Raw genomic sequence first — 23,569 nt, forward strand, 5'->3', positions numbered from 1 at the left:
TCGTTAAAGGGAAAGTAGAGACAAAGATCTGAGACTATGATTTAGACCTAGTTTATAAGCAGCTTGTGGTTTTTCAGATGAATTTTAATTTATAAAACTGTTGCATTGAAATAAAACTTGCAAAACACAGATTTGAACAAATCAAAAAAATGAAAATAATTTGATCATCTTTTTGGTGTTGGGGTAATTTGCCTCATGACCTCAGTATTTCTAAAATGGTGGCTAAGGCCTCGCCTATATTCACCTGTTGGGTATTCTTCGTGGAGACTGCAGGTGTTGAGAGTATTTGATAACCACACACTGAAACCGTGTGAGGATCAGCTGACGTGGTTTGAGTCGGGCAGTGGAGGAAGTTCTGAGTGTTCCCATCGGATCCGGTGGGTCGTGCTGCCTGCAGAGTGGGCAGATCTGATCTGCTGACTGCTCTGAGGAAGCTCTTTGTTATCTGCGTTATGTAAGCCAGCCTGCAGCTGATTCTATTAACAGCAGCAGCTCAGAAGCCGGGCAGCTTTTTACCCCAACAACTGCTGGCTTCAACTCTCATAACTCTGGCCAGTCACCCGCAGTGCCCCCTGCAGCTGAAAACCCACCTCTACAAATACTGAAATAGAAATCCTTTCATAATTCAACAGCTGACTTTGTTACTCAGCACACCCAAATCACCTCATTTCATGATGCAAATATCTAAATGAAAACACAGTGAACTACGACTGGGATTAATGCGTGAATAGTTACCAGTAGAACTGAAATGGTCAGTCAATTAATTATTTGGCAGACAATCAATCTGCCTCTATTTTGATAATCCATTCATTCTTTTAAGCAAAAAATGCCAAACAGCCACTTGTTTGAGCTTCTCAAATATGAAGATTTGCTGCTGCTGTCTGTTTTATATCATTGTAAACTGAATATCTTTGGGGTTGGGGCTGTTGATTGGACAAAACAAGATATTTGATTCAGTTTGTTGCTGAAGGACACTTCAGCAGGGTTGTGGTTTGAACCCTTGTTGTCCCACAGTGTTTGTTACGGTGGTGATGTGGTATTATTGGTTTTTCTAAATTCTCGATGGTTGTGTTTGTTCGTCCAGCTACAGGAGACGGTGAAGAGGAAACTGGAGAGCGCTGGTTCTCCGCTGGGCAGAGATCAAGTCAACGGTTTCAGCGAAGGTTTCCCCCCCAACAAGAAGGCCTGTCTGGACAATGGCACCACCAATGGCTCACCGCTGGACTCCAAGCTTGGGATCAGCGACTCTCTGAACTCTAATGGAACCCACGGGCCAACGGGGGAGTCAACGGATAGCGGGGGGGAGCCAGGTTTGGACTTCCATCGGAAGGAGATGAAGCAGGAGCCGGATGACATCCTGCCCATCATGCCGCCGTCGGGAGGAGGTAACAACAGCTTGTTCCCCGACCTCAACCTGAACGAGCAGGAGTGGACGGAGCTGATGGAGGAGCTGAACTGTTCTGTGGCCTACGAGGACATCCAGGACATTCTCAATGATGGCTTTGAGGACCGCAAAGATCCTCTGGAGCTGGCACCGACTCCAGGTGGTGGGGCGACAGTGGGAGGAGGAGTAGGAAGTGGTGGGGGAGGCCAGTCGTCCCAGGGACTACTTCCTCCAGATCTGGCGAGCGTTAAAGCAGAGTACTCCCCAGCCTCGGCCGCTTTCGAGCAGGACTCTCGCACTGGCTCCCCCCATGTCAGGTCCACCTCCTCTGGGCCTCCTCCTCACCCCACCAGCTCCCCTGCTGCCTCATCCTCCGCCTCTTCTCCGGCTCTGCCCCCATCCCAGCCAGCTCCTGCCCCCAGGCAGCTTCAGCCTCCCCCCAACCACCTCCTCCCTCCAGGGCCCCCGGTGCCCAAAGACCTGTCCCCCGCCCAGCAGCTCCAGCAGCTGGCTGCCCAGCAGCAGAGAACCCAGCACCTCCATGGCCAGATGCAGCACAAACAGCCACAGCCGGGGTCCAAGTTCCACAACCCGGGGCCCCATGCCCATCCCCCACCTTGGCCTCAGATGGCCAACACCTCTCAGAGCCCACTAGGGGGCGCCTTTGGAATGGACAAGCCGACCAGCCCCTCCCTGTACCCACAGGACTTCAACCCCAATGCCCAGAAGCAGCTGCTGATGCCCAACAAGGGCTCTCCCAAGGCGGGGGCTGGCAGCTACATGCCGGGACCCGGTGGGCATCCAAACATGCTGGGTCACCCAACTTCAGGGCCTCCTCTCAGCCACCCGCCAGCTCCAGGAGCTCAGGCCCAGGCCGCTATGCTGAACTACAACAACACCAAACCCCTGTCGCACTTTGAGGCGGGGCCCGGACCGCCACGGCCCCCGAACACCCAGAGCCAGAACAAGGCGGCCTTGCTGACACTGCTCAGACATCAGCAGCAGATCAAACAGAAGAACAGCATGAACTTCCGCCAGCACATACCACACACACAGGTAAGAAACACACACTGAAACACGCAAAACACCACAAATAATCTACCTTACCTCTGCCTCAGGGTTAGCTGCTACAACAGGTGCTTATATTAGAACAGAACAAGACTCCGTAGAATAATAGTGTAATGGTTTAAAAAAAATAAATTAATTAAAAAAAAAAAAAAATCACATTTATGGTTTTGGAAAACGACATTTTGCATCTGAAGTGGCTATGTAGTGTCATTGCCAATGCTATTGATCTGGACAGTGTTAAATTCATTATGTGTTAGAGCTGCAATAATTAGTCTAACAACAGACTGCCAAGTATTTTGTCAATTGAGTTGCTTGCTTCTATTTTCAAGCAAAAATGTCAAATATTCACTGGGTCCAGCATCTAAAATGTGAGGATTTGATGCTTCTCTAGTCGTATATGAGAGTAAACTGGAAATCTTAAGGTTTCAGACTGGGGGGTAAATAAAACAAGTTATTTCAATTCATCATCTTCGGCTGTTTAAAATGATAACTGGCATTTTCTCACCTTTTATAGACAGATAATAGATAATAATCAGATTAATCAGTAGTGAAAGAAATTATAGGACTGCAATTAAGTATTATTTTAAAGTGTGAAAGAGAAGGCACTTTTCTGTAAAATTAAGGAGTTTAAGGTGTGTAAATGATTATGAAAAAGAACTTGATGTTGAAGCAAAATGAATGGTAAGTTGAACTGATTTTACTTTATTTCACCAGGATAATCTACACAGTGTCAGCTGTTTATTGTCATGTAAGACAAACACACACAGCACTGTTATATCTGTGTGGTCTAAGAATATATTTCATGACATTTCTCAGATTTTATAATAATGCAATGTTGACATAACATGCAAAGTGATCTCAAATTATAATGACCAGTAGCTGAGTATATTATCTGGTAAATTGACAAGGATTACTCAGTAATAAATACAACACGTTTGTCTGTATTCGTGATGATTAGATAACATGACGACAGTTTTTTAGGGCGCTTTGACAAAGTTAGTGTTGTCGCTGAACCAGGTTTACAATCGGTGTTAATCTGTGGAACCAAGAGTATGAAAGTGTAATGCCACTAAAGGCTTTAAATTGACTTTTCTTCTGGTGGAGAGCTTTGGGAGTTCACTTTCTGAGTGTCTCCTCCTCAGTTTGTACCGAGTCATGTTGTTCCGCTGAACTTTAGCATCTGTGCTAACATCACAACGCTACAACAATAACAAGTGTACAGACTGATCAGTGTGTTCCTGCTCTGCTTTCATGACCAGGCCAGCAGCACATTCCTGGACTGTAACACACACCCACACGCTTTCATACTGTTTCATTCCCTTCAGCTTTATGAAGGAGAGCAGGTCTGCAGCTTGTCTTGTCAGACTGTTTTATACTGAAATCTTACTATATAGTACAGACGCCCTGGCGTATTTCTGGGGGGGTCAACATTAGTATTAAATTTGATTTATAGTGGGCTTCAGAAGGTATCCGATAAATAAACCCAGAGTCAGCTCCACACTCCCACACAGCTGTAGTGGGGTGATGTATGGTGGAGTTGAACTGTGGAACAATGAACGTCTGTTGCAGCAGCAGAGTCTCCTGCTGGCTGATCCAGGCTGGACATAGCGACTCCTTTAGAAATGCTCTGCACCAAAAGAAAGGAACAAAGGCCTGACATTCAGTTTTTCTCAGATTTTAGGTACAGTGTTTACAGAGCGGACATCTAGAGGACGGTCTGTTGAGCTTTTTGACTGAGTCATGAAGATTATTTTTTGCTGCTGGTTGGAGCAGAAGTGTGCGAGAGTGTTTCCACCGTTATCCAAGTTGTTCTGATCTCACCGTTTTCAGTTACTTGAAGACACTGGTCAGAACAGAAGTGAGAAAAAAGAAAGAAAGAAAAGTGGCTGCTTGGGCAGATTTCCTCATAGTGTTAAACTCAAGGCTGAACAAAGAGAGAAATTTAAAGGTATGAGATCTGACATTTAACAAAACATAAACTACGGCATCCACAATATAAACGTGTTGAACAAACAATGTACTGATAATGTAGCTGCTCTTAGAGCCTCACCATGGAAAGGCTTTGGTTCTGATAGCCGGTATCAAAACTCGTTTCTCTCTTCGCTCTGTTTATTAGCAAAGAGCAATGTAGGCAACATTTAGGATGCAGGTTTTTTCATTTCTTCATCAGCACTGACCATCGCTTCACTGGTTGAAATTAAAAATATCACAGACTGTAGTTTACGTCAGCTAAATGCATAATGGAACAGTTAAACTTGCTTTATATTAAAGTGTATACAGCAACAAGTGGCATTAGAGTATATTCAAAACTCTGTTGTATTTCATTTGGCCAACGGACGGGTGAGTCTTCACTGGTAAAACCATCGGCTGATCAAATCACATTATTTTCAGGAGATTCTTGTTCAACTTTTATGAATATTATGTCAATATTTTTAGTAGATGAACTTCTGAAAAGGAACCTAAGTATTAGAGCAAGTAGTTAATGAAAAAAAGCCAAAAAGGAGATTTTCAGGTATTTATAATATTAGTTATTTTCAGATGTTGACAGCTGAACCTAATTGGCGTGGTTAAGGAATTCAAAGGAGTTCAGATTCAATTAAAAAAAAAGCTCAAATCAAATCCTAACCCCAGTAATGGAGTAAAAATGTAAAGTAAACATGTAAAGTATGTCCTGAAAGTGGCACTAGAGGAAAAGTTATGGGTTTAAAGATATGGAAAGGGTCCATCCTCTGGAGACCGTGAATCAGATCAGTGCATCTCATGACAATCTGCCAATCAGACTTTGATATTTCTGTGTAAAAGGGGAATTTTTGTCCAGGTGGTGGTGCTAGAAGAAAGGCCAGGGAGTGAGTAAAATCATCAGGGATTCATCTTCTGTGTGGCGTGGATAGCCACAGGGAATTTCATGTCAGACTGGCCTGTGGTTGTGCTGGTTTTAGTCCAACAGGTGCAGATGAAGACCAGTACAGAGTAGTTTAGTTCTGTGTGGTGTTGAGTGGAGATGAAGTCAGGCTGCAGCAGGGAGGCCTTTTGTTCAGCTGCTCTGCTTCAGACCGGACTGGGCCCCACGCTTTAACATCCACAGAGCGTGTGTGAGTGTGGGAGTGAGTGTGTGTGAGTGTGTGAGTGTGTGAGTGTGTGAGTGAGTGTGTGAGTGAGTGTGTGAGTGTGTGAGTGAGTGTGTGAGTGTGTGTGTGAGTGTGAGTGAGTGTGTATGTGAGTGTGTGTGTGAGTGTACGACTGCAAGTGTGTTTGTGTTTGCGTGTTTGCGTGTGTCTGGGTCAAGCAGCTGGTTGCTAAGGCTCACACAGGGGGGTGAAGGGAGGCGATGACAAAGCAGCCTTTCATATTCTCTGTCTCTCTCTCTGTATTTAAATATAGCTGCTCCTGCTTGTATTTTTCCTCTCAGCAGACGGGACGCTCTGTTCCTGCTGCACTTAACACTTTATTATCACAACTGTTGATCTCTGACGCTGTTACTGAAAGTTTCTACAAACTTTAGTTTCTGTCAACAGCACAACTACGGACAGCAGTGTCAAGTCTTTCAGCAAGTTATATACTTAGAAACTGCTGGATAGACTGCCCTCATATTTGAAACTCATGCTGTTCAGTGGGTGGTTCCCGATACTTTCAAAGCCGTCTCTCTACTGCCACCACTAGGACAAAACCGTAATGATATCAGCCACTATATTATCTTACTTAATTTATCTGTCTAGCTGTAATGACATGTAGTGCAGAATAAAAAGATTTGATATGCATATTAGTTAGTGGACAAGTTTATTACCAGAAAACATGGATAACTGGTTAATCATTTAAGTCATTTATGGAGGGTAAATATTAAACATTTACTTTTTATACCCCGGTAGATGTGAAGATTTGGCTCTGCTAACTTTTGATGGGCATTTGTCATTATTTTTGACATTTTATAGACTAAACGATTAATTGAAAAATTAACTTAACTTAATAAAAGTAATCGATATTCCCTTTTTACACCAAAATTAGTGCGTATGCGCTTTTTTTTTTTTTTTTTTTTTTAAATGTGGGTAAACCCGCTAAGACAGGCGATTGATTCCTTTCCCATTGCCAGTAGAGGACTTGGCCTTTCTGTTTTGTTTTAGTTTTTTTCTTTTCTTTTTTCTGGTGTGTCACGCACCGGAAAGCAAGGTTAGTAAAAAGTAGAAAGCAGCATGGAAGCCATTGACTGTGTTACGGCTTTTTTACATCTTTTACTTCAGTCCCTTCAAACTCGACGCATGCAGCGTTGCATTTGAAGAGCAAAGTTGCTGTTGCACGTTGTTCCCATTGACCGTCAAGAACAATAAATGTTCCTGGCTATTCACGCAGCAAACTTCAGAGCTTCGACACGTGTCATAGCATCGCACCGGAAAAGGGGCGAATATTTGCGCGTCCGCCCGGGTGTCACGTTTCCATCACTGCCGATCGGGGCTGGAGCCGATTAATACCAGAGACTACTGCAGAGTAATTTGACCGGGAATGAATGCCCATTTTCACCCTTCCCGATGAAGACAAAAGCCAGATGTTAGTGGGTGTTAGTGGGATTTTTGTCCAGTGCGAAAGGGGCTTTAGTGTCTGATTTGCTGGGTGTCAGTTCATATATTTTATTATACTCCAGCATCTAACTTCCAAATTCAGCCTGAGACATGCCTTAAGTGACGGGTTTCTTATTTAGATACAGTGTACTGTATTGCAAAGTACGAAGATTTCTTCTCCTGGAATTTTTCTTCTTCTCCTAAAGGTTCTAAATACCTTTTCCAGTTACATTTGTATGTAAAAGTTGGGCCAAACGTCACTGACAATCTCTGGGTAGATCCTAAATGTGCAGGACGGCCTAAAAATAGCTCACAACTTGAAGTGATCTGCAGGAAGAGTGGCTGGAAATTCATCAATCAACAGTCTACATAAGTTGCAATGCAGGCATTTTAAAGCATTAAAAAAGCAGCAACAAGGAACAGCTTTAGGTCCAGCACTGATGTGGTTATGGAAAATCCTGAATCAATGTTGTGGTGCAACCATGGTCTTCGGGTTAAATAAGGTCTGGTCTGTCACAAACCTTCGGGTATTTTTGCTTCAGTACTTACAAAATTTCTGTCATCTGTAAATAATATTTCCACTATCATCTTTAAATTAATAATCTCTCCAAAACTGAACCACCTCCCCTCCAGCTCCCCCTGGTGGAAACATTAAGGTCCACATCATCTTTATTTCCCTCTCCAACAGGACCAGAATAATTACCCTGCTCCTCCACACGGCCCGGGCCCCACCAACACCATGGCGTCTGCACCCGGGAACAACGGCATGGCACCCCAGCCTGGGGCAAACGCCATGGCCACTAACCATGGTAACGCAGCTTACCTGAACAGCCAGGCGGCGGTGGCAGCAGCGCTGAAACAGCAGCATCAGCAGCATCAGCAACATCAGCAGCATCAGCAGCATCAGCAACATCAGCAGCATCAGCAGCAGCATCAGCAGCAGATCCTGGAGCAGCAGAAACAGCAGCAGCAGTACATGCAGAGACAGCAGCTCATTGCTGAACAGGTGCGTTACACCTGTCCTTCCAACCGGTGTTTAATTTCTCAGTGACCTCTTTCTCCTCAGGTGCAATGAAACAATCATGCTCACTGCACCTGGCCTTTATAGCAGTCCAGATACACTTTGCCATTTGTTTTTTGTTTGTTTTTCCCCCCGGTATCCATTCACTCTTAAAATGTCTCTAAATTATCTTAATGCCGCATAAAACGAACAAGAAAAATGAGATTCAGGTGTTGTGTAAAAAAGAAGAGGTTTGTTACTTCTAGAGCGGCAACGATTAGTCAATCAGTTAGCTGATTGACAAAAATATTAATCGGCAACTGTTTTAGTAATTGAATGATCATTTTCGTTGTTTTTTTTTTTTTTAAGCAAAAATGCCAAAGTTTTGGTTCCAGCTTCTTAAATGGGAAGATTTGATGCTCTTCTACTTTTGTACATGATAGTAAACTTAATGTCTTTGGGTTTTTGACCGTTAGACAAAAATAGACAAAGAAGACATTCAAAAACATCACCCTGGGCTGTGGGAATTTATAAAGGCTTTAACAGATAAATGAAACTAATCATTGGTTGCAGCTCTAGTTACCATAGTTTTCTTATTTGTAAGATGGATGTGTAATGTAATCGATGGATGTGGATGACATTAGGCCATGCAGCAGTTTCAGCTTCTGTTCTGTCCAAGTTTGAACCTGTGAGAGCAGTGCTTAAACCACTGGTCGACAAACTTTGTAACAGCTGACTGATTGTTCTACATCTGTTTTATTTATCTGTGTTTAAATCATTCGTCAGACCCAAAATTCCAAACATTCTTTGTGGCAGCTTCGCCTGTTGAAGAATTTTCTGTTTCTCTCTATTTTTAACACAGTAAACTGATTATGAAGACAGTCACTAAGTAGGATAGAGAAGCTGTGATGGACATTTCCAGTATACTTGAACATTTTAAAAACCAAACAGTTGTGGAAATAATGGAAACGAAATCAGCAGCCCTAAGTGGTCGATAGTGAAGTTAAAACTACGGTAGAACTGAGAGCGGGAACTTGGGACTGTGGAGAAAACATCAGAGTTTAGATTTTTCATGGCCTGAAGTGGAGACAGCTGAGAAGTTAAAATGCAGTTAACACAGAGACATCATCCAGAGTCCTCCGTCTCTGCCTGGACAGACAGTTGAACTCCTCTCCAGCCTTGCCCCTCATTTTATAAACTGACCTGCCTGTAAACTCTTCTTCTCTGAGACACTAGAGGGAGCTGTTTGCTTATAGTAGGAGGTGATGTCACAGCTGCTTGTTGACTGGTGTGTCGTATTCCCAGTATCAGACTGCCTGGGCTTTTATTTGACAGTCCACTGGTTTATGTGATGTCTCCTACCATCCATGATAATGATGACGGCTCGCAGCATCACTGTCCTTAACAAGATTTCCCACAGGAGACTCATAAGCTGAGGTGGTGAAATTTGGCATGTTGGTTAATATCTCATTTTAAACTAGATACTTGACTGTCCAGCCTGAGATCATCTTTTTTTTTCTTTTTTCTTTTTTGATCCTAACTCATCTTGATTCATGGCCGGTTTAGTTACCAGCCCACATGACATTCCAAACAGTTGCTTCAGTGGTTCAGTGTCTTGAAGTGTGATTTTTGAATCCCAGAGTTTAATTTTATTTCATAACGCTGTTTAAAAAAATCTGACAGCCCATCTGTCTTATAAAACACAGCTTTACTATCGAGTAGTTGTGACGACGTTTCGGTTTTACGCAGACCTGTGGTTTCCGGGGAAACGTTCTGGACTGTTTACCAGATGAAAGGTCTGATGAGTATCTGACCGTGTCTGTGCAGGAGAAGCAGCGGCAGCAGGACCAGCAGCTTCAGAGACGCCTGACCCGACCTCCACCACAGTACCAGGACCAGCCGGGACAACCGGCGAATCAGAACCCTTTCCCACAGCAGCCAGTCAACCAGTTTACAGGTACGACTACAGGAAGTCACACCTGTCTGTCTGAGCCAGAGGCGCTCACACACACACTTGGATCAGCACCTGAACAACAGACCTGCCCTAACATCTGTCTGTGGATGTGTGAAATCATCTGTTTATGGCCGAGGTCATAGTTACAGGTGGTGTTGTGCTGGACTACATTATACTGAGAAGTGTTTCCGTTTTCTGGTCCTACCATTTACAAACTCGCAGGGGTCAGAATATTAGAAACACCTCTGAATGTCATCCAGTCCTGTACAACAACGTCACTATCTACGGCCTGAGAGTTAAAACACAAAATGGCATGAACGCTTCTATGAAAGCGTCAACAAAAACGGAACTGTATTTGATTGTACGGGTGAATCTAATAAAGAGGCCAATTGAAAAAGCAATTGGTTGATTGATTTTAATTTAAAATAAAACATTTAGACTGTGTTTTGCCTTTTTTGATTGTAGGAAAATATTTTTATAGATAGGGAATTACAACAAAACCTGAAATTAATCTGTAAAGCCATAAAATCAACATATTTCCCCCTTGGAAATAGAAATATTTTTAATAATTAAAATTTTAATGTATGGCTTCACAGCCAAAGTTTTTTTAAGATTCGAGATCCATTTATTTGTATTAAACTTAATAAAATTAGATTGAAATTAATGAAACTAAAGTATGTAAACTACAACTATGTGTAATAGAAAAAAAAAGTATACATTTTAGAATACGTAATATTTGCATAAACATTTCTGAACTCTCGCAGCAGGTAGCTTTTCTATTATTGCATAGCACAACAAATTTATGCAATAAAATTCAAGGTTGTCCAGACGTTTCTAAACGCTGTAAAGGCGCATTACACGTGGAGCCTGACGCTTGTCGGGGCTGAGTTTCATCACATCCCATCTGATCATTAGAATACTGGTGGACCAGGTTTCTGCGGCTGTTGTTGTGACGTTCAGGACAAATATTTCTGTCAGCGAATGTGTAAATGATGCTCACCACTGATTTGAATGAAAAATAGCTGTAGCTGTGCAGTTCTGATGAACTGTCGGGTCTGATATCCTCAGCTGGCTCGACTCAGAGCAGCTCAGACGTCTCCTGGTCTAATATTATATTTACACCTGCCACATTAAACTGTCGTCTGCGTGTGGTCATGACAGAGTGGTAAAATAATAATTTACAGCTTCCCCTGCTGCTGCATAAATAGCAACTTCTCTGTTACTTGGTTGAAAGCAGTGTTAACAAAGCACTTAACAGGAAGACTTCAAGGAAACAATAGAATATTTTATTATTTTTTCTTTGAGACATTTGAGCATAATAAACACAACAAAGTAAAAAAGAGACCAAGAACACAGCCTGAGTACCCAACCAACTCCTTCCCAGCCCTGTGAGAGAGATACACGCTGCACTGAGTAACCGTAATAAAGTTGGTTTATATGGCACCTTTCTTACAAAACGTTGTAATACAGGGTGCTTCGCAAAAATGAAAAATATACATATAAAGACAGATGCAAGAACGTGGAAATGGGAGGATTATGAAGAGGCGACAGTAAACTAACAATCTAGAGTGTGTTTATAGTGTTAGTAAAAGCTTCCAGGTAACAGTAAATAGGAAAGTTAACTTTATTTTGAATGTAAAATCACAGTGTCTCAGTACAGTTAACAAAAAAGAAAGAAGACAATTGCAGAAACTGAAGACAGTACAGAATATATTTATTAGTGCTTATTTAGAAAACAGTTTTAAATGAGTCAATAATTAACTGCTGTTGAGTTTTTTAGTCACTGTTTTGTCCAATTGCTTGTGTTTCTTCACAGCTTCCTCTCAGCCAATGGGCAGCGTCGGCTCCATGGGAGGTCCCGCCCCCGGGTCCCAGCGTATGTTTCCTCAGAACCAAGGCATGATGGGTATGAACATGGGTCAGGGCGGCGGACCGGCAGGCGGTGTAGCTCCGCCTCCGGCGGCGAGTCAGGCTGACATCAGTCTGCCGTCCTGCGGGGGCGGAGGGGGCGGGGCCGGCGTGGACGTCCAGCAGGTCCTCTACAACAACATGAACCTTCACCCCAGCCACCCGGCCCACCCACCCCAGCAGGCCGGCCTGCAGCGCCAGCCTATGGGCCCCATGAGTGCCCCCTATAGGCAGAACCTTCTGGCTCAGCAGCAGCACCTGAAGACGCAGCCCAACGCTGCCATGCTGAAGCAGCAGCAGCTGGCCGCCGCCGCCGCCGCCGCCCGCATGCCGGGCTCCATGCAGAACAGTATGGGGGCCAACCTGCCCGGCTCAATGCCCGGCAGCATACAGGGCACACAGAGCGCCGCCTGGCAGCAGCAGCTCGCCAGCCAGCCGCCCTCCGGCAACGCCGGCCTGCCCCCTAACGCCTTCAGCAACACCCCCAACGCCTTCCACATGCAGCAGCAGCAGCCTCGCATTCCCAAGATGCCACCGGGCGCCGCACCCTTCGGCGCAAACCCCGGAGGACGCCCGATGGGAGGCCTGACCCCTGGGCAGCAGATGATGCAGACAAACATGGCTGCTTCCCAGCAGAGGGCGCCTCCCAACCCTCAAAGCCTGGGCCAGCCGATGGCCAATCAACAGCAGACTCAACAGCAACAGGCCAATCAGAACCAGGCCGTTCTCCCCGACCTGGCGGCCTTCGGGCAGCCGCAGGGCAACGGCCGCCAGGGACTGCAATGTAACCAGGGATACCAGGTGAGCAGGACTGCTAGTCAGCAGCAGCAGGTGTCGTTTGGATACAACGTGGCGTCGGGGAGCTTTGCTGCAGAGAGCGAGCTGGTGGACTCCCTGCTGAAGGGTCAGAGCCCCCAGGAGTGGATGGCCGACCTGGATGAACTGCTCGCCAGCCATCATTAGTTGCATACACCTGTCTGCACCTGGAGCACCTGAACCCTGCTGAGCCGAGAGGCTGCACTGCTCAACCTGAACGGCGGAGACATGGAAGACGAGCCGCTGACAACCGCGTTGAAAAGACCGAATTCTTTTGTCAGACCAACAGCAACACTGTTCTGATCTGTTGAAAAAGAGTCAGACGCGAGGTCTGCGCGTTAGTATCAGCCAACCAGCTAATGAGAAATGACCAGCAGTCAGCTGATGGTGTACGTCGGTGTGCAGATTTCCATTTACTGTCTTTGAGTTCTGCTCTGAACATCTCGCCGGCTGGTAAACTCGTGAAGCTCGTTTTTAAATTTGGGATTCTTGTTTGTTTTTTGTTTTTTTTTCAGACACTGATCTGTGGGCGAGATGTTTCCTTCCCTGATGTGTTGGGTAGAATATATCCCACCCACAGATGTATAAGCCAGCTGCCAAATCCATTGCAATGCAATGCAGAAACATGAAGTCTGGTGTTCCAGCTGGTTAGAGAGACATAAGAGAGCAGTTAAATTCCCTCAGCAGTCAGTACGCGTGTGTCGGCAGCCACGGTCCCTGATATTCATGTCAGTGGTCATTCAGCTCTGTTTGCGTCTTGCTCAAAGACACCTTGGTTCAGCAGACGGCGTCCGAGTCTAAACCGCTCCGTCACCTGAGGGTTAAAACAGACGAAATTTATCAGCTGGCTCACTGGTAAGAAATGAAACCAGTTCGGTCGCAGATGAACTGAGCCCCGATGTGTTTCCTCGTCTTGTCTGAGGAGAATGACACCAGGTCCGGTTCAAAAATCCGGCAATTCCACAATGAATTGCTCATTGCAAAACTACACACCTGGTAGAACAGGACTTAAAACCTTTTCAAATTCATCTCGGTCTACTGGTGAATTCTGCATCTGTATGATGCGCTGAGTGGGATTCTTCCTCTTAAATGGCAGTTGTAAGAACCACGCGCTGCCGTCCATCAGCCTGAGTTTTTGGTAGACGAAGATTGCAGGAGTAAAAAGGAAACCAGTTCAGTCTGTGTGCACATTTCATTCGCTGACGAATTCTGTTAGTGAATGATGTTTACTTGTGTTCGGTTAAATGTTTGCGCGTACATCCTGTACTCCTACACTATAAAGTAAACACTTCATATTCATCTTGGTAGGGCACTATTTTAGAAGACTGGATAAATGGTTGAAACGATAACAGAAGTTAGGTGTGGGTGATATAAATGATATCGTTGTGAAGTTTTTTTGAAAGTTCAGCTGAGCAGCAGTTTGTAGATTACAATGACCAGAGGGGGGGGTAGCTGTTCTGGGTTAATGCAGTGAATTAATTCCTTTGCAACATGGAGCACAACATCCTAGAAAGCCACCCCCGGATATAAACGGTGTAGAAACACGTCATGGTGTGTGTAGTCGTATCATCCAGCCCTGACAGATGTCAGTCACATTCCTACTACAGAATACGATCACCAGCAAAAAGTCAAGTCCAAGAATTTATCAGTTGTTTTTTTTCTTTGTTTAAATTTTCTATATTGATCTTTTAGTATTGCTCTGTGGGGCAACACTATCAGCAACACTACACTCAGAAATCCTGTGATTTTAGTCTGCAGGCGAACTTTTTAACTATGCTCAGTCGTTTATTTTTCACTGTGTGGACGACGCAGACTTTAATATGTCAGAAAATGGACGTCAGCCCGTAGATCCGTTCGTGGGTTGTTTGACTTCTGGTTATTCACACTCACTCACCTAAAATGTCGCCCAGTTTTAGAAAGTTAACAGAGGTACGGTGACCTGCTGTAACACACGTTGAACTGGTTTCTAACGTTTCAGTTCTGTTCTATCTCGTGTGTGAGTTTGTAAATGAGCAACACATCTGAGCTGCTGAGCTCTGACTTCAGACTGAAGTTGTGTGTCTGCGTGTATGTGGAGATGAACAGTGTGTATGAATTCTGTTACACACTGCAGCGTTTATCGATGACTGGAGACTGAACGGAGGAGTTGAACTAAGACTACTACTGAACCTATGGCTCAGTGCTAAACCACTGTACCTTTCTCCACGGCGCCACCTAGAGACCATCAGCACTACTCTGAGCGTCAGACACCGTTTCACAAACCTTTAAAAGTTGATCCTTTTACGCGGCTAGAACTTAAATTTCTTTTCTAATATCTTCAGCAGAGACGAGGTGAAAATTAAAGCATTAAATGAGTCATTTTAAAGGACCATTCCAGAGTTTTTTGCCTATTTTACACCATTTACTACAAGTCATAGGTAGTGTGTATATATATATATATATATATATATAAAAAACTGGTGGCCATGTTCCTAAGATTTGAGTATGTTTTAGTTCGTGTCAGAACGTGTAGAGACTCAAAACTTAATCCATCACATCATGTTTGCGTTTGCTTTTTCTTCTCATCCATATTTCTGTGGTATTTCTTTACCACAAGATGCTGAAGTTACTGCAACGAAATCAGAAGCTAACGTGATGGGTTAGCAAACGCAAACAAGCTACAAGCTGATTTTCATACTGCAGGGAAATATGCGGGAACATGCGCTGCTGGGAAGACGGAGGCAGATATTTAAATATCTTAAACAATACAGCTCGCTTTGTTTAGGGAAATGATCTGCACTAATGTAAAGTGATTATTTTTTTAGTAGCCTGGTCGTCTCTGAATGGCCTGACTAGTTTGTTTCGGGTCAAGGTCGGCTGATAAAACTGCCCAGTTGGTGCTTGTTCCAATCTCCTTATGAGGAGTCAGTGCTGGAAGATGTCGTCGTTTCCTACGTCGTCATAATAACCAGAAACATTTTATTTTTCTTTGTTGAGCTCTACAGTTTTAGCGATCCCTCTGCGTGACTGTAACCATCTGCAGAGATACGATCTTCTGGAGGATCATTTGGGCAGAAACTCTGCTCTGGGTCAGTGTGAAACTTTCTGGTATTTATTTAAATAAACATTTTATGCAAGTGGAAGAAGGTGCAGAATATCTCCGTGTGGTGCCGGCGAGTTCGCAAAACACTCTACTTTTTTCCACTTGCAGTAACTCTCTGTGTAAATGAATAACGGGAGAGTTACCTTCAGTTAACAAATCAATTATTCAGAGAAGTTTTTTGATTTATTCATCACCAAATAATTTCTTTAGTTACTACATGGAGCCGTTATCACCCTAAGTAGTTACTGTAAAACATGCAAAAACAGTGATGTGGTCCTTTACATATGGATTTAAAGTTTTAGTGCCCATTTGAACAAAAAAACAAACAAAAAAAATTCCAATCGTGATAAAAGATACGGCAGGTGAAATGTTGTGCTGACCAGCAGAGATACAGGACGCACCGTAGATCCCATTCACACCTTTCTGTTTCCTTGCGAGGTTCTTTCGGTCTAAAATGTTCTCACTCCTGGTTGGAGCTCCACTTCCTCCTGCGGCGCTGACCCGAGGCCACACAAGCACACAGCCGACCAGTCACCTGTGCGCGCAGATAGTTTACTGGAGCCGAGTCCAGTAAACTATACTTCAACTCAATGAACACGTTAAATACAGTTTTACAAATGCGGTTATAAAACCTGAAAAAACCCACGTACGCTGAACGTCGATGTCTTTACCTGTAAATCACTGAAATGGAGTTTCATTGGGAAGTTTTTCCGCGGCAGGATAACTCTGCGTGCGCACAAACGGCACACGAAGTCAGGAAGCATTGACCCCCTCTGGTCTCCCCCTCGGGTCAGCCGACAAGGTCGGGGTGACGGCTCGGATCCAGTCACAACCTCAGCATTTCATACCGACCCGTGACCTTTTCCAGAGCTCGACATCCTCCTGTAGACCAGATTTAAACACAAACCAGCCGAGTTCGTTTTGGTTCTGTGTTGCGGCCTGAAGTTGTAATGCTGCGTTCAAGTCTAATTGGAAAAGCGCCTTTTCCAGCTGGCTGCTGTGACACCCACAGATGGCGAAAAGTATTTTACCGAAGCCTCACAGCTTTCAGCAGGTTAATCCAGAGTGTATCTGGACCCTTTTTCTCGGGATTCCCGGGCACATTTATTAAAACAAACGATAAAACACATGGGACAGTCTGGGCTGTGGAGGGTCGGTCTGCCTGGGAGTCGAGTTCCAGGGCAAAACTGTATCCAACACGTGAAACCAGGTGTAAAACTGTGCTTTTGCCACTGCTGTTCTCGATGCAGGGACTCACTGAAAGTCAGCGATATTTAGCGGGTTACCTGTTACAGGCGGTCCCTTCACCGTGCAGGTGTTTTATTCTGAACCATCCGTTTCCTGATGCATTTAAAAGATTTTACGGCTTTCAACAGTTGAACTGGCAGTTTAAACCTTCACTGTGCGGGTGTTTAATTTTACACCCTGGGATGCTACAGATTGGTTCACGCGAGATAAAAAACGTCTTTTACCAGATAAAAGGAAAACACTCCCGGAGCGGATCTCTGAAACCCTGCTGTGAGGGGAAGGTTCCTGCTTGAATCTCTGACTTTCTGTCCTTTTTCACAGTTAGAACTTGTTCTGAACGCAGCACTGCAGCTCATGAAATGTGTGCTTACCTAACTCAAAACATCGCCCTGCGCTTCCTAACGCGACAGCAGACGAAAGGAGTCAGACATCCGAGCGTCAAATCCTCATTCTGTCGGATCAGACCGCAGACGGCGAATTTAACGTTGAATACGGACGCGGTTTAGAGTCCTGTCCTCATGGTTCTCGTCGTATAAAGTAGTCAGACCTTCGCGTTACGTCCATATTCGTCGTTATCGTTCTGCGGTCGATTCTTCGTCACCTGCTCTCGGATCGTCTCTGACCCGTAACTCTACGCGACGTCTCCTCTGGTTACAGTCTGTCTGTCGTCCGGTTTAAGGTGGAACTGTGACCCGGTCATTCTATCTACTGTACTGTTTTTGACTTCTTCAAAGAAACGTATGCATTTTGTTTTTTGCAGACATGTGGTGTATTTTATTTGTAATGTTATTATTATTGCTAAACAGTAGCTTGGGGCTGGTTTCGTGTTTTCATCCAAATCGCTGCCGATCCTCCTGCCGAATCTCCAGCTTCCAGCCTCGCTCCGCCTCCCGGGGTTTTCTGGGTTCAAATGTTGTGAACGGGCTCTGTGTAAATGTCTATAAATATATTTTTTGTATGTATGCCTTTCCTAATGATCTGGAGAAGATAGATGTTATTTTTATATATTGACTCGGATTTTTTGTAAGTATTTTATACTTTTGATATGGTTCTCTGTAAAACAAGAGTATTATGTAAATATAGTTCTTTAGAAACAAGTTTGTTATCTGTGTGTTTCTGTGTGTGTGTGTGTGTTGTGTGTTTGAATCAGGAAGACAGAGCTGACAGAGGAGCAGTAAACGCGTATGTCAGTTTTTATACACACTGGTCCTTTCAGCCAAGGTGGACCCGGCGTCGCCTCGAACAACCACCTCCGTTGACATCGTGGATATTTTTACATTTCTGTGCTTCAGGAAATAAGAGCAGAGGTGAAAAGATCCGTAACGAAGGAGTCAGGATGTTGTTCAAACCAAAACCACATTTATCCCAAGATAAGATCACTTTACTTTTCAGATTTTTAGGAAATCTTTGCCTCTTCCTTGTTAAATTAGGTTTAATGGACAGCAGGTCACTCATTAACCCGGCTAATTGAGAGTCAGTGTGATTTGGCCCCGCCCCCCGCAGGTTTGCCCTCCCTCTGTGTCACCTGGCCGCTGGTTGCCGTGTGCTCTGGTGTGTGTTTCGGTCTCACCTGCGGCTCTGACTGGTCGTCTCTCTGCAGAGATGTTGGAGGACGCGGTCGGCCTCGCTGCCGTCACCGTGCTGGCCGTCCTGGAGCAAGGTAAGAGAGCATGCTGGGAAATATGAGGGGAGACTGACTGAGCTTCTTTCAAATTCGCAGAAGAGTTGGTATTTCAGCGTTCGCTTTGATACTTTAGTTTCCTCTTAGTAAAGTTAGATCAGATCTGAAACTCTCAGATACAGTTTGTGTCGTCGTCATTTTTTACTTCAGGTTTTACGAATGAATGGATGAATGAGTGACGTGTTTATTAATGTGTCGTGTTCAGTCTGCATCTGCTCACCAGAACCAGCCAGAACCAGACCCCTGACGACAACATTTCAAATGCAGATACAATAATTGGATTTTATTCTTACCTCACTGCTGTTATTTTTAGTACTGAGTTCATCCTGTGAATCAGCTTTGCATTTTTGTGCAAACACAATATGAACTTTGATCTGTGTGACAGCTGATCTCAGCTCTGAGAGACGTCCGGCGAACACAGGCTGAAATTCTGTGTTTTAACTTTTGAAGGATCATCTAAAAATGTTTTCCTCCCTTTTATTGTTTTGAACTATTGATATGAATAAAAATCCATAGGCAATTGGACTGAGCCGTTTGATTGACCAGTCCTGCCTCTGCTCCCCACACACACTTCTGTGTTGTAAATAAAGGTGTTTGGTTTGTGCGTGTGTGTGTGTGTGTGTGTCCAGCTTATTTCTCTCTCCAGGTGATTTACGCCAGGAGGAAGTACTCCGTGTCTCCGCCCGCCACGACCGGACCGCCGGAGTTTGAGAGAGTCTTCAGAGCTCAGTCAGTCCGCACTTAAAACTAAAGCTGCAACAAATCGCCTTGTTCTCTACTGATACACTCGTTGATTTTGGCGTTTAAAGCGTGTGTTGCAATGTTTTGACCCACTTAGAGCCTGACCTTCCTTTCACTAGTGATACCACCCCCCCAGACCCAGACCCAGACCCCGTCCTGCCAGGCCAACAGAACTCTGTCAATACAAAATGGTCTGTGGCTCACCAGAGGTTTAGACACGTTAGAAAATAAGAAGAAATCTGTTGGTTTTTAAGGTTTATTTAGAAGCCCAGAATAAGATGAGATGGAGGAAAGCTGCAAGTCCTGGCTCCGGAGGAATAGTGACCTATAAACTAGTCTGATTAGTTGATCATTAAAATACTTTTAAAATACTTCTAATTATTGATTTGTTGTCAGTTCTTTGACTCATCATTTCATCGGTGCTGTATCGTGAATGATTACATTAACTCCAGACCTGTCCTGTGCTCAGAGCAAACTGTTCAGAGTACTTCCCGGTCTTCATCACTGTCCTGTGGACGGCCGGAGTCTTCTTCAGCCAAGGTGATCAGACCGAAAAACAGTCACGTGTTTAACTAAGGCCCGTGACTTCCAGGCAGTGAATGAGTGTTTGTGTGTTTCAGGTCTGTCCTCGGTCTGTGGTTTGCTTTATCTATACGGACGCCTCTGTTACTTCCGTGGATATTCACAGTCGGCTCAGGGACGGTAGGAGACACCACCTGTCCATCTGTCTTTTAAATGGAGCTGTGATTGAATTAATACATAACATAGTTACAGAGCTGTAGGTTTGGTTTCAGACAAAATGCTCTGAAAACCTGTTTAATGCACTAATCCTACTTTCTGACAGATATTTTGTTTTTACTGCAAACAGGGATCTGCTTCACTGTCTTTGATTGATTTTAGGTCCTAGGTTTTTATTACTGTAGGCAATACCCTTTCAGCCCTGAGTAGTGTCTGCAGGTATTTCTTTCAGGCTACGTACAGCCCGAACAAGAAGGTAGGGCAGAGAACCGGTGCAACGGAGTCGGCAAAGCGCCTGCTGCTGCTCTAATTGATGTTTTTTATAATAAAAATCTATGAAATGAATATGAAGGGCGTCTCTGTTAGTGATGAAGCTACACAAAAAACGCATAAACCTTCTTCAGCCTTCCTCTAAACATGACTGATTTTCTGTCTCTCTTCCAGTCTGGCCCCTCTGTATTTCAGCGCTAAGATTCTCTGGGTTCTCGTCGGGTTCTCCTCCCTCGGGGTTTTCCTCTCGTTCTGCCGAGTTTACCTGAACGTGGACCTTCTGCAGGAGGTCTGCTTCGCTCTCGACCTGGTCTGAAGAAGTGGAGAAAAACAGGAGGGAAATGAGCAGAAAAAGAGGCGGAGAAGAAATGGAAGAAGCTGTGGTCAAAGGTCAGACGTCAGGAGAAGACAGGACATTTATTGTCATTTGTGATACTAAAGTACTCTTCTTATTCTCAGTCATATTTATAAAATGTGCATATATCTGCAGTTTGGTTTGTTTGTTTTTTTCAATACCTGAAATAAAGTCACTCATTCACTGGTCTCATGGTGTGATCATCAGGTGCTTCAGCAACCAGTAGAAAACCTCATTTCAGTCTGTGTCCGTTACAAATCAAAGAGTTTAGAGAATCAAGTCTCATTTCTAGAAAATCCTTCAAACCAGTGGATGTTTATTGGAAACAGGTTGAAATATTCTGACTTTTTAGAGAAAACAAAACTTTCAGGGCTCAGTCATGGACCAAAAAATACTAAATAAGATGCAGATTATTTTCCATATAGGTACAAAAAGAGTTATTTTATTTCAGATGACACTTTTCAATGTGCATCGTCAAATCAAACGACCTTTTTTAGTCACACACACATCTGCATTTCTTCAGAAAATATTGGGGTTTTTTTGAACGTGGTTGCGTGTTGATAAAGTTTCTCCAGCAGATGGCGCTCTAGCAGCAGGCAGCTAAGCCTTGGTGAAGATGTTCAGGGTCCAGGGCAAATTTTGGTCAAAGGTATAAAACCATCTCTAAGGCTCTGAAGGTTCTCAGGAGCCCAGTGAATCAATTACACTGACATGGACGAAGTCTGGAACCACAAGGACAAAACCTTGGTCAGGGAGGTGACCGAGAACCCAACGGTCCCTCCAACAGAGCTTCAGAAACCCCCCGCCGAGATGGAAGAACCTGCTGAAAGGACGACATCCCAGCAGCCCTCTGTCGATCAGACCCTCACGGTAGAGAGGCTGGAGGCCGGTTTGAGTAAAAGACAGATCACAGCCTGCTGGGGGTTTTTCAGAAAACATTTAAACGAGTCTGAGAGCGGGAGGAAAAAGATTGACTGGTCCGCTGACACAAAAACTGAACTCCCTGGGCAGGACTCCAAACACTACGTCTGGTGAACACCAGGTCCCGCTGGAGGCGGCATCATGCTGTGGGGGGAAGGATGAATGCAGCCAAGTACAGAGGTCCTTGAAGGAAACCTGCTCCAGAGCTGGGGGACGGTTCACCGTTCAGCGGGACAGTGACCTTAAGCAAACAGCCAAGACGACGCTGGACTGGCTTCAGGACAAGTCTCTGACTGTCCCTGAGTGGCTCAGCCAAAGACCAGACTTAAACCCCACAGAACATCTGTGGAGAGACCTGAAGATGGAAGTTCCCAGGCACTTCCCATCCAGTCTGACGGAGCCTGAGAGGATCTGCCAGGAAGACTGAGATGAGCTGTCCAAAATCCTGATGAGCAAAGCCCGAAGAGACTAAACCAAACGGGGGTTCTACAAAGTCCTGAAAGAAGGGTCTGAAAACATGCTTTCAGCTTGTCATTAAAGGTTACTGAGTGTAGACTGATGGGGAAAGGTTTTTATCCATTTAAAATAAAATGTACAACACAACAAAGTGAAGCGGCTCACAACAGTGCTCAGAAATACACACAGGTAGTGTGTTTTCACTGCGTGTGTGTGTGTGTGTGTGTGCGCGTTCTTCACCGCCACGGTGTCGACCTGTGTCCGAAGCAGCTCAGTGAGCCAAACGTAACATTTTAAAGGGTTAGTTCACCCAAAAAACACATTCGATCTCTTGTGCAGACATTTACACATTCATGCACTGAGGTAAAGTTGAGTTGGAAATGGCCGAGGTTCGGTCTGAACTTCATGACTGTATGTAGCTGCACCCACAGTGAAGGTACATGTAATTTCTTTACCACGTCTGAAACGTCCAATGAGTCAGTCTGGACTAAACGATTCAAAGGATCCTTATCAAAACTTTATGAACTTCTGTGTTCGGAGAAGACGACTCTCGGCCGATACGTCCAATTTAAACGTCTGAAATGTTGATGTTTGTGTCAAAGTCTCTGTGTTTGGCACACTGTTCACTGCAGAATAACGTTATGTCACGACTGTCCCTCTTTCGTCCACCGTCTGATCATCAGACCCCGAGGACGGCGGCTACAAACACCGAACGCTGGCGGTTCCTCTCAGTAAAGTGACCTGTTGAAAGAGCAGCGAGACTAGATCTGCTGCCTCCAGGTTGAACGGGGCTTTGACTAGACTTTCAGGATTTTTTTTTTCTTGGAAGTGCCTCCAAAAACATGAGATTCCCGCTCTCTGGGTCCAGCTGACAGCTCAGATCTTAGACAGGCTGAGTATCTGTTGCATGCGTTATAATGTTAGGATCAGAACAGTAACTGTAAAGGTGCAAAACTCTGAAACAGGGTTGAATTACAAGGTTGAGGGCTAAGATAAACGTAAGACCAAGCAGACAGAGTTCAGCACATATTTTCTTTATTTTCTTGAAGTGTGTGTCTGTTTTATTTATCCGTGTGTGACCTGTGAACGGTATTAAACAAAGCATTTAAACCATCGGTGTGTTAAACCACAGTTTCCTTTTAGCCAGACGTCTCCCTGCACGTGGACATCCGGTTCGATTGTATTTTTATTTTCCTTCGCTAACAAGCTTTATGAGCCTCCCGGTGACCGGTAGCCGCTGGCTTAGCTTCTCACCTGGCGGCAGCGATGTAGAGGTGTACCCCAGGGCGTGTCAGTACCGTGTGACATCACCGCCGGGCGTCGTCGTGGGTGAATGAAACTTTCGACACTGAGATTTTCAGACCCGTGTTCAGCTGCTCTTTATGGTTCCGGTTTCC

General features: G+C 44.6%; 2 protein-coding genes and 1 long non-coding RNA gene across 8 annotated transcripts in view; 2 read left to right on the top strand and 1 right to left on the bottom strand.

Moving 5' to 3' along the window:
- maml1 (mastermind-like transcriptional coactivator 1) overlaps positions 1-17,309 on the top strand; it is a 31,858-nt gene extending 14,549 nt beyond the window's left edge. For 4 of the 5 annotated variants that reach the window (XM_040119583.1, XM_040119587.1, XM_040119585.1 and 1 more), the window contains exons 3-6: positions 1,085-2,440; positions 7,691-8,008; positions 9,830-9,959; positions 11,773-17,309. In XM_040119583.1, coding sequence (XP_039975517.1) covers positions 1,085-2,440; positions 7,691-8,008; positions 9,830-9,959; positions 11,773-12,827 — 2,859 coding nt within the window. In that variant the 3' untranslated portion in view covers positions 12,828-17,309. The remainder of the gene's footprint in view (positions 1-1,084; positions 2,441-7,690; positions 8,009-9,829; positions 9,960-11,772) is intronic. The other variant, XM_040119586.1, reaches the window with a different exon arrangement.
- An 896-nt stretch (positions 17,310-18,205) lies between these two features.
- Positions 18,206-19,208, bottom strand: LOC120785157. 2 transcript variants are annotated; one of them, XR_005706560.1, is made up of 3 exons: positions 18,985-19,208; positions 18,581-18,683; positions 18,206-18,291 (listed from the first exon to the last, which is right to left on the bottom strand). It is a non-coding gene; the product is annotated as an uncharacterized LOC120785157 (long non-coding RNA). The 2 variants fall into 2 exon arrangements; XR_005706561.1 differs by having other exon boundaries at positions 18,227-18,296.
- ltc4s (leukotriene C4 synthase) lies at positions 18,251-20,968 on the top strand. Its single transcript, XM_040119589.1, has 5 exons — positions 18,251-18,670; positions 19,321-19,420; positions 19,902-19,972; positions 20,053-20,134; positions 20,615-20,968. Exons 1-5 carry the CDS (start codon positions 18,613-18,615, stop codon positions 20,754-20,756), a joined length of 453 nt encoding a protein of 150 aa, XP_039975523.1. The 5' UTR covers positions 18,251-18,612; the 3' UTR covers positions 20,757-20,968.
- The last annotated feature ends 2,601 nt before the right edge of the window (positions 20,969-23,569 follow it).

This window comes from Xiphias gladius, chromosome 23 (genome assembly GCF_016859285.1).
Source record: "Xiphias gladius isolate SHS-SW01 ecotype Sanya breed wild chromosome 23, ASM1685928v1, whole genome shotgun sequence".
Classification (NCBI taxonomy): Eukaryota; Metazoa; Chordata; class Actinopteri; order Istiophoriformes; family Xiphiidae; genus Xiphias; species Xiphias gladius.

Bases quoted from the DNA above. Each gene is read 5' to 3' on its own strand.
- ltc4s (XM_040119589.1), top strand. From the start codon at position 18,613: ATGTTGGAGGACGCGGTCGGCCTCGCTGCCGTCACCGTGCTGGCCGTC. The intron at 18,671-19,320 runs GTAAGAGAGCAT...GTGTGTGTCCAG, and splicing joins GCTGGCCGTCCTGGAGCAAG to CTTATTTCTCTCTCCAGGTG. The intron at 19,421-19,901 runs GTCAGTCCGCAC...TCCTGTGCTCAG, and splicing joins GAGAGAGTCTTCAGAGCTCA to AGCAAACTGTTCAGAGTACT.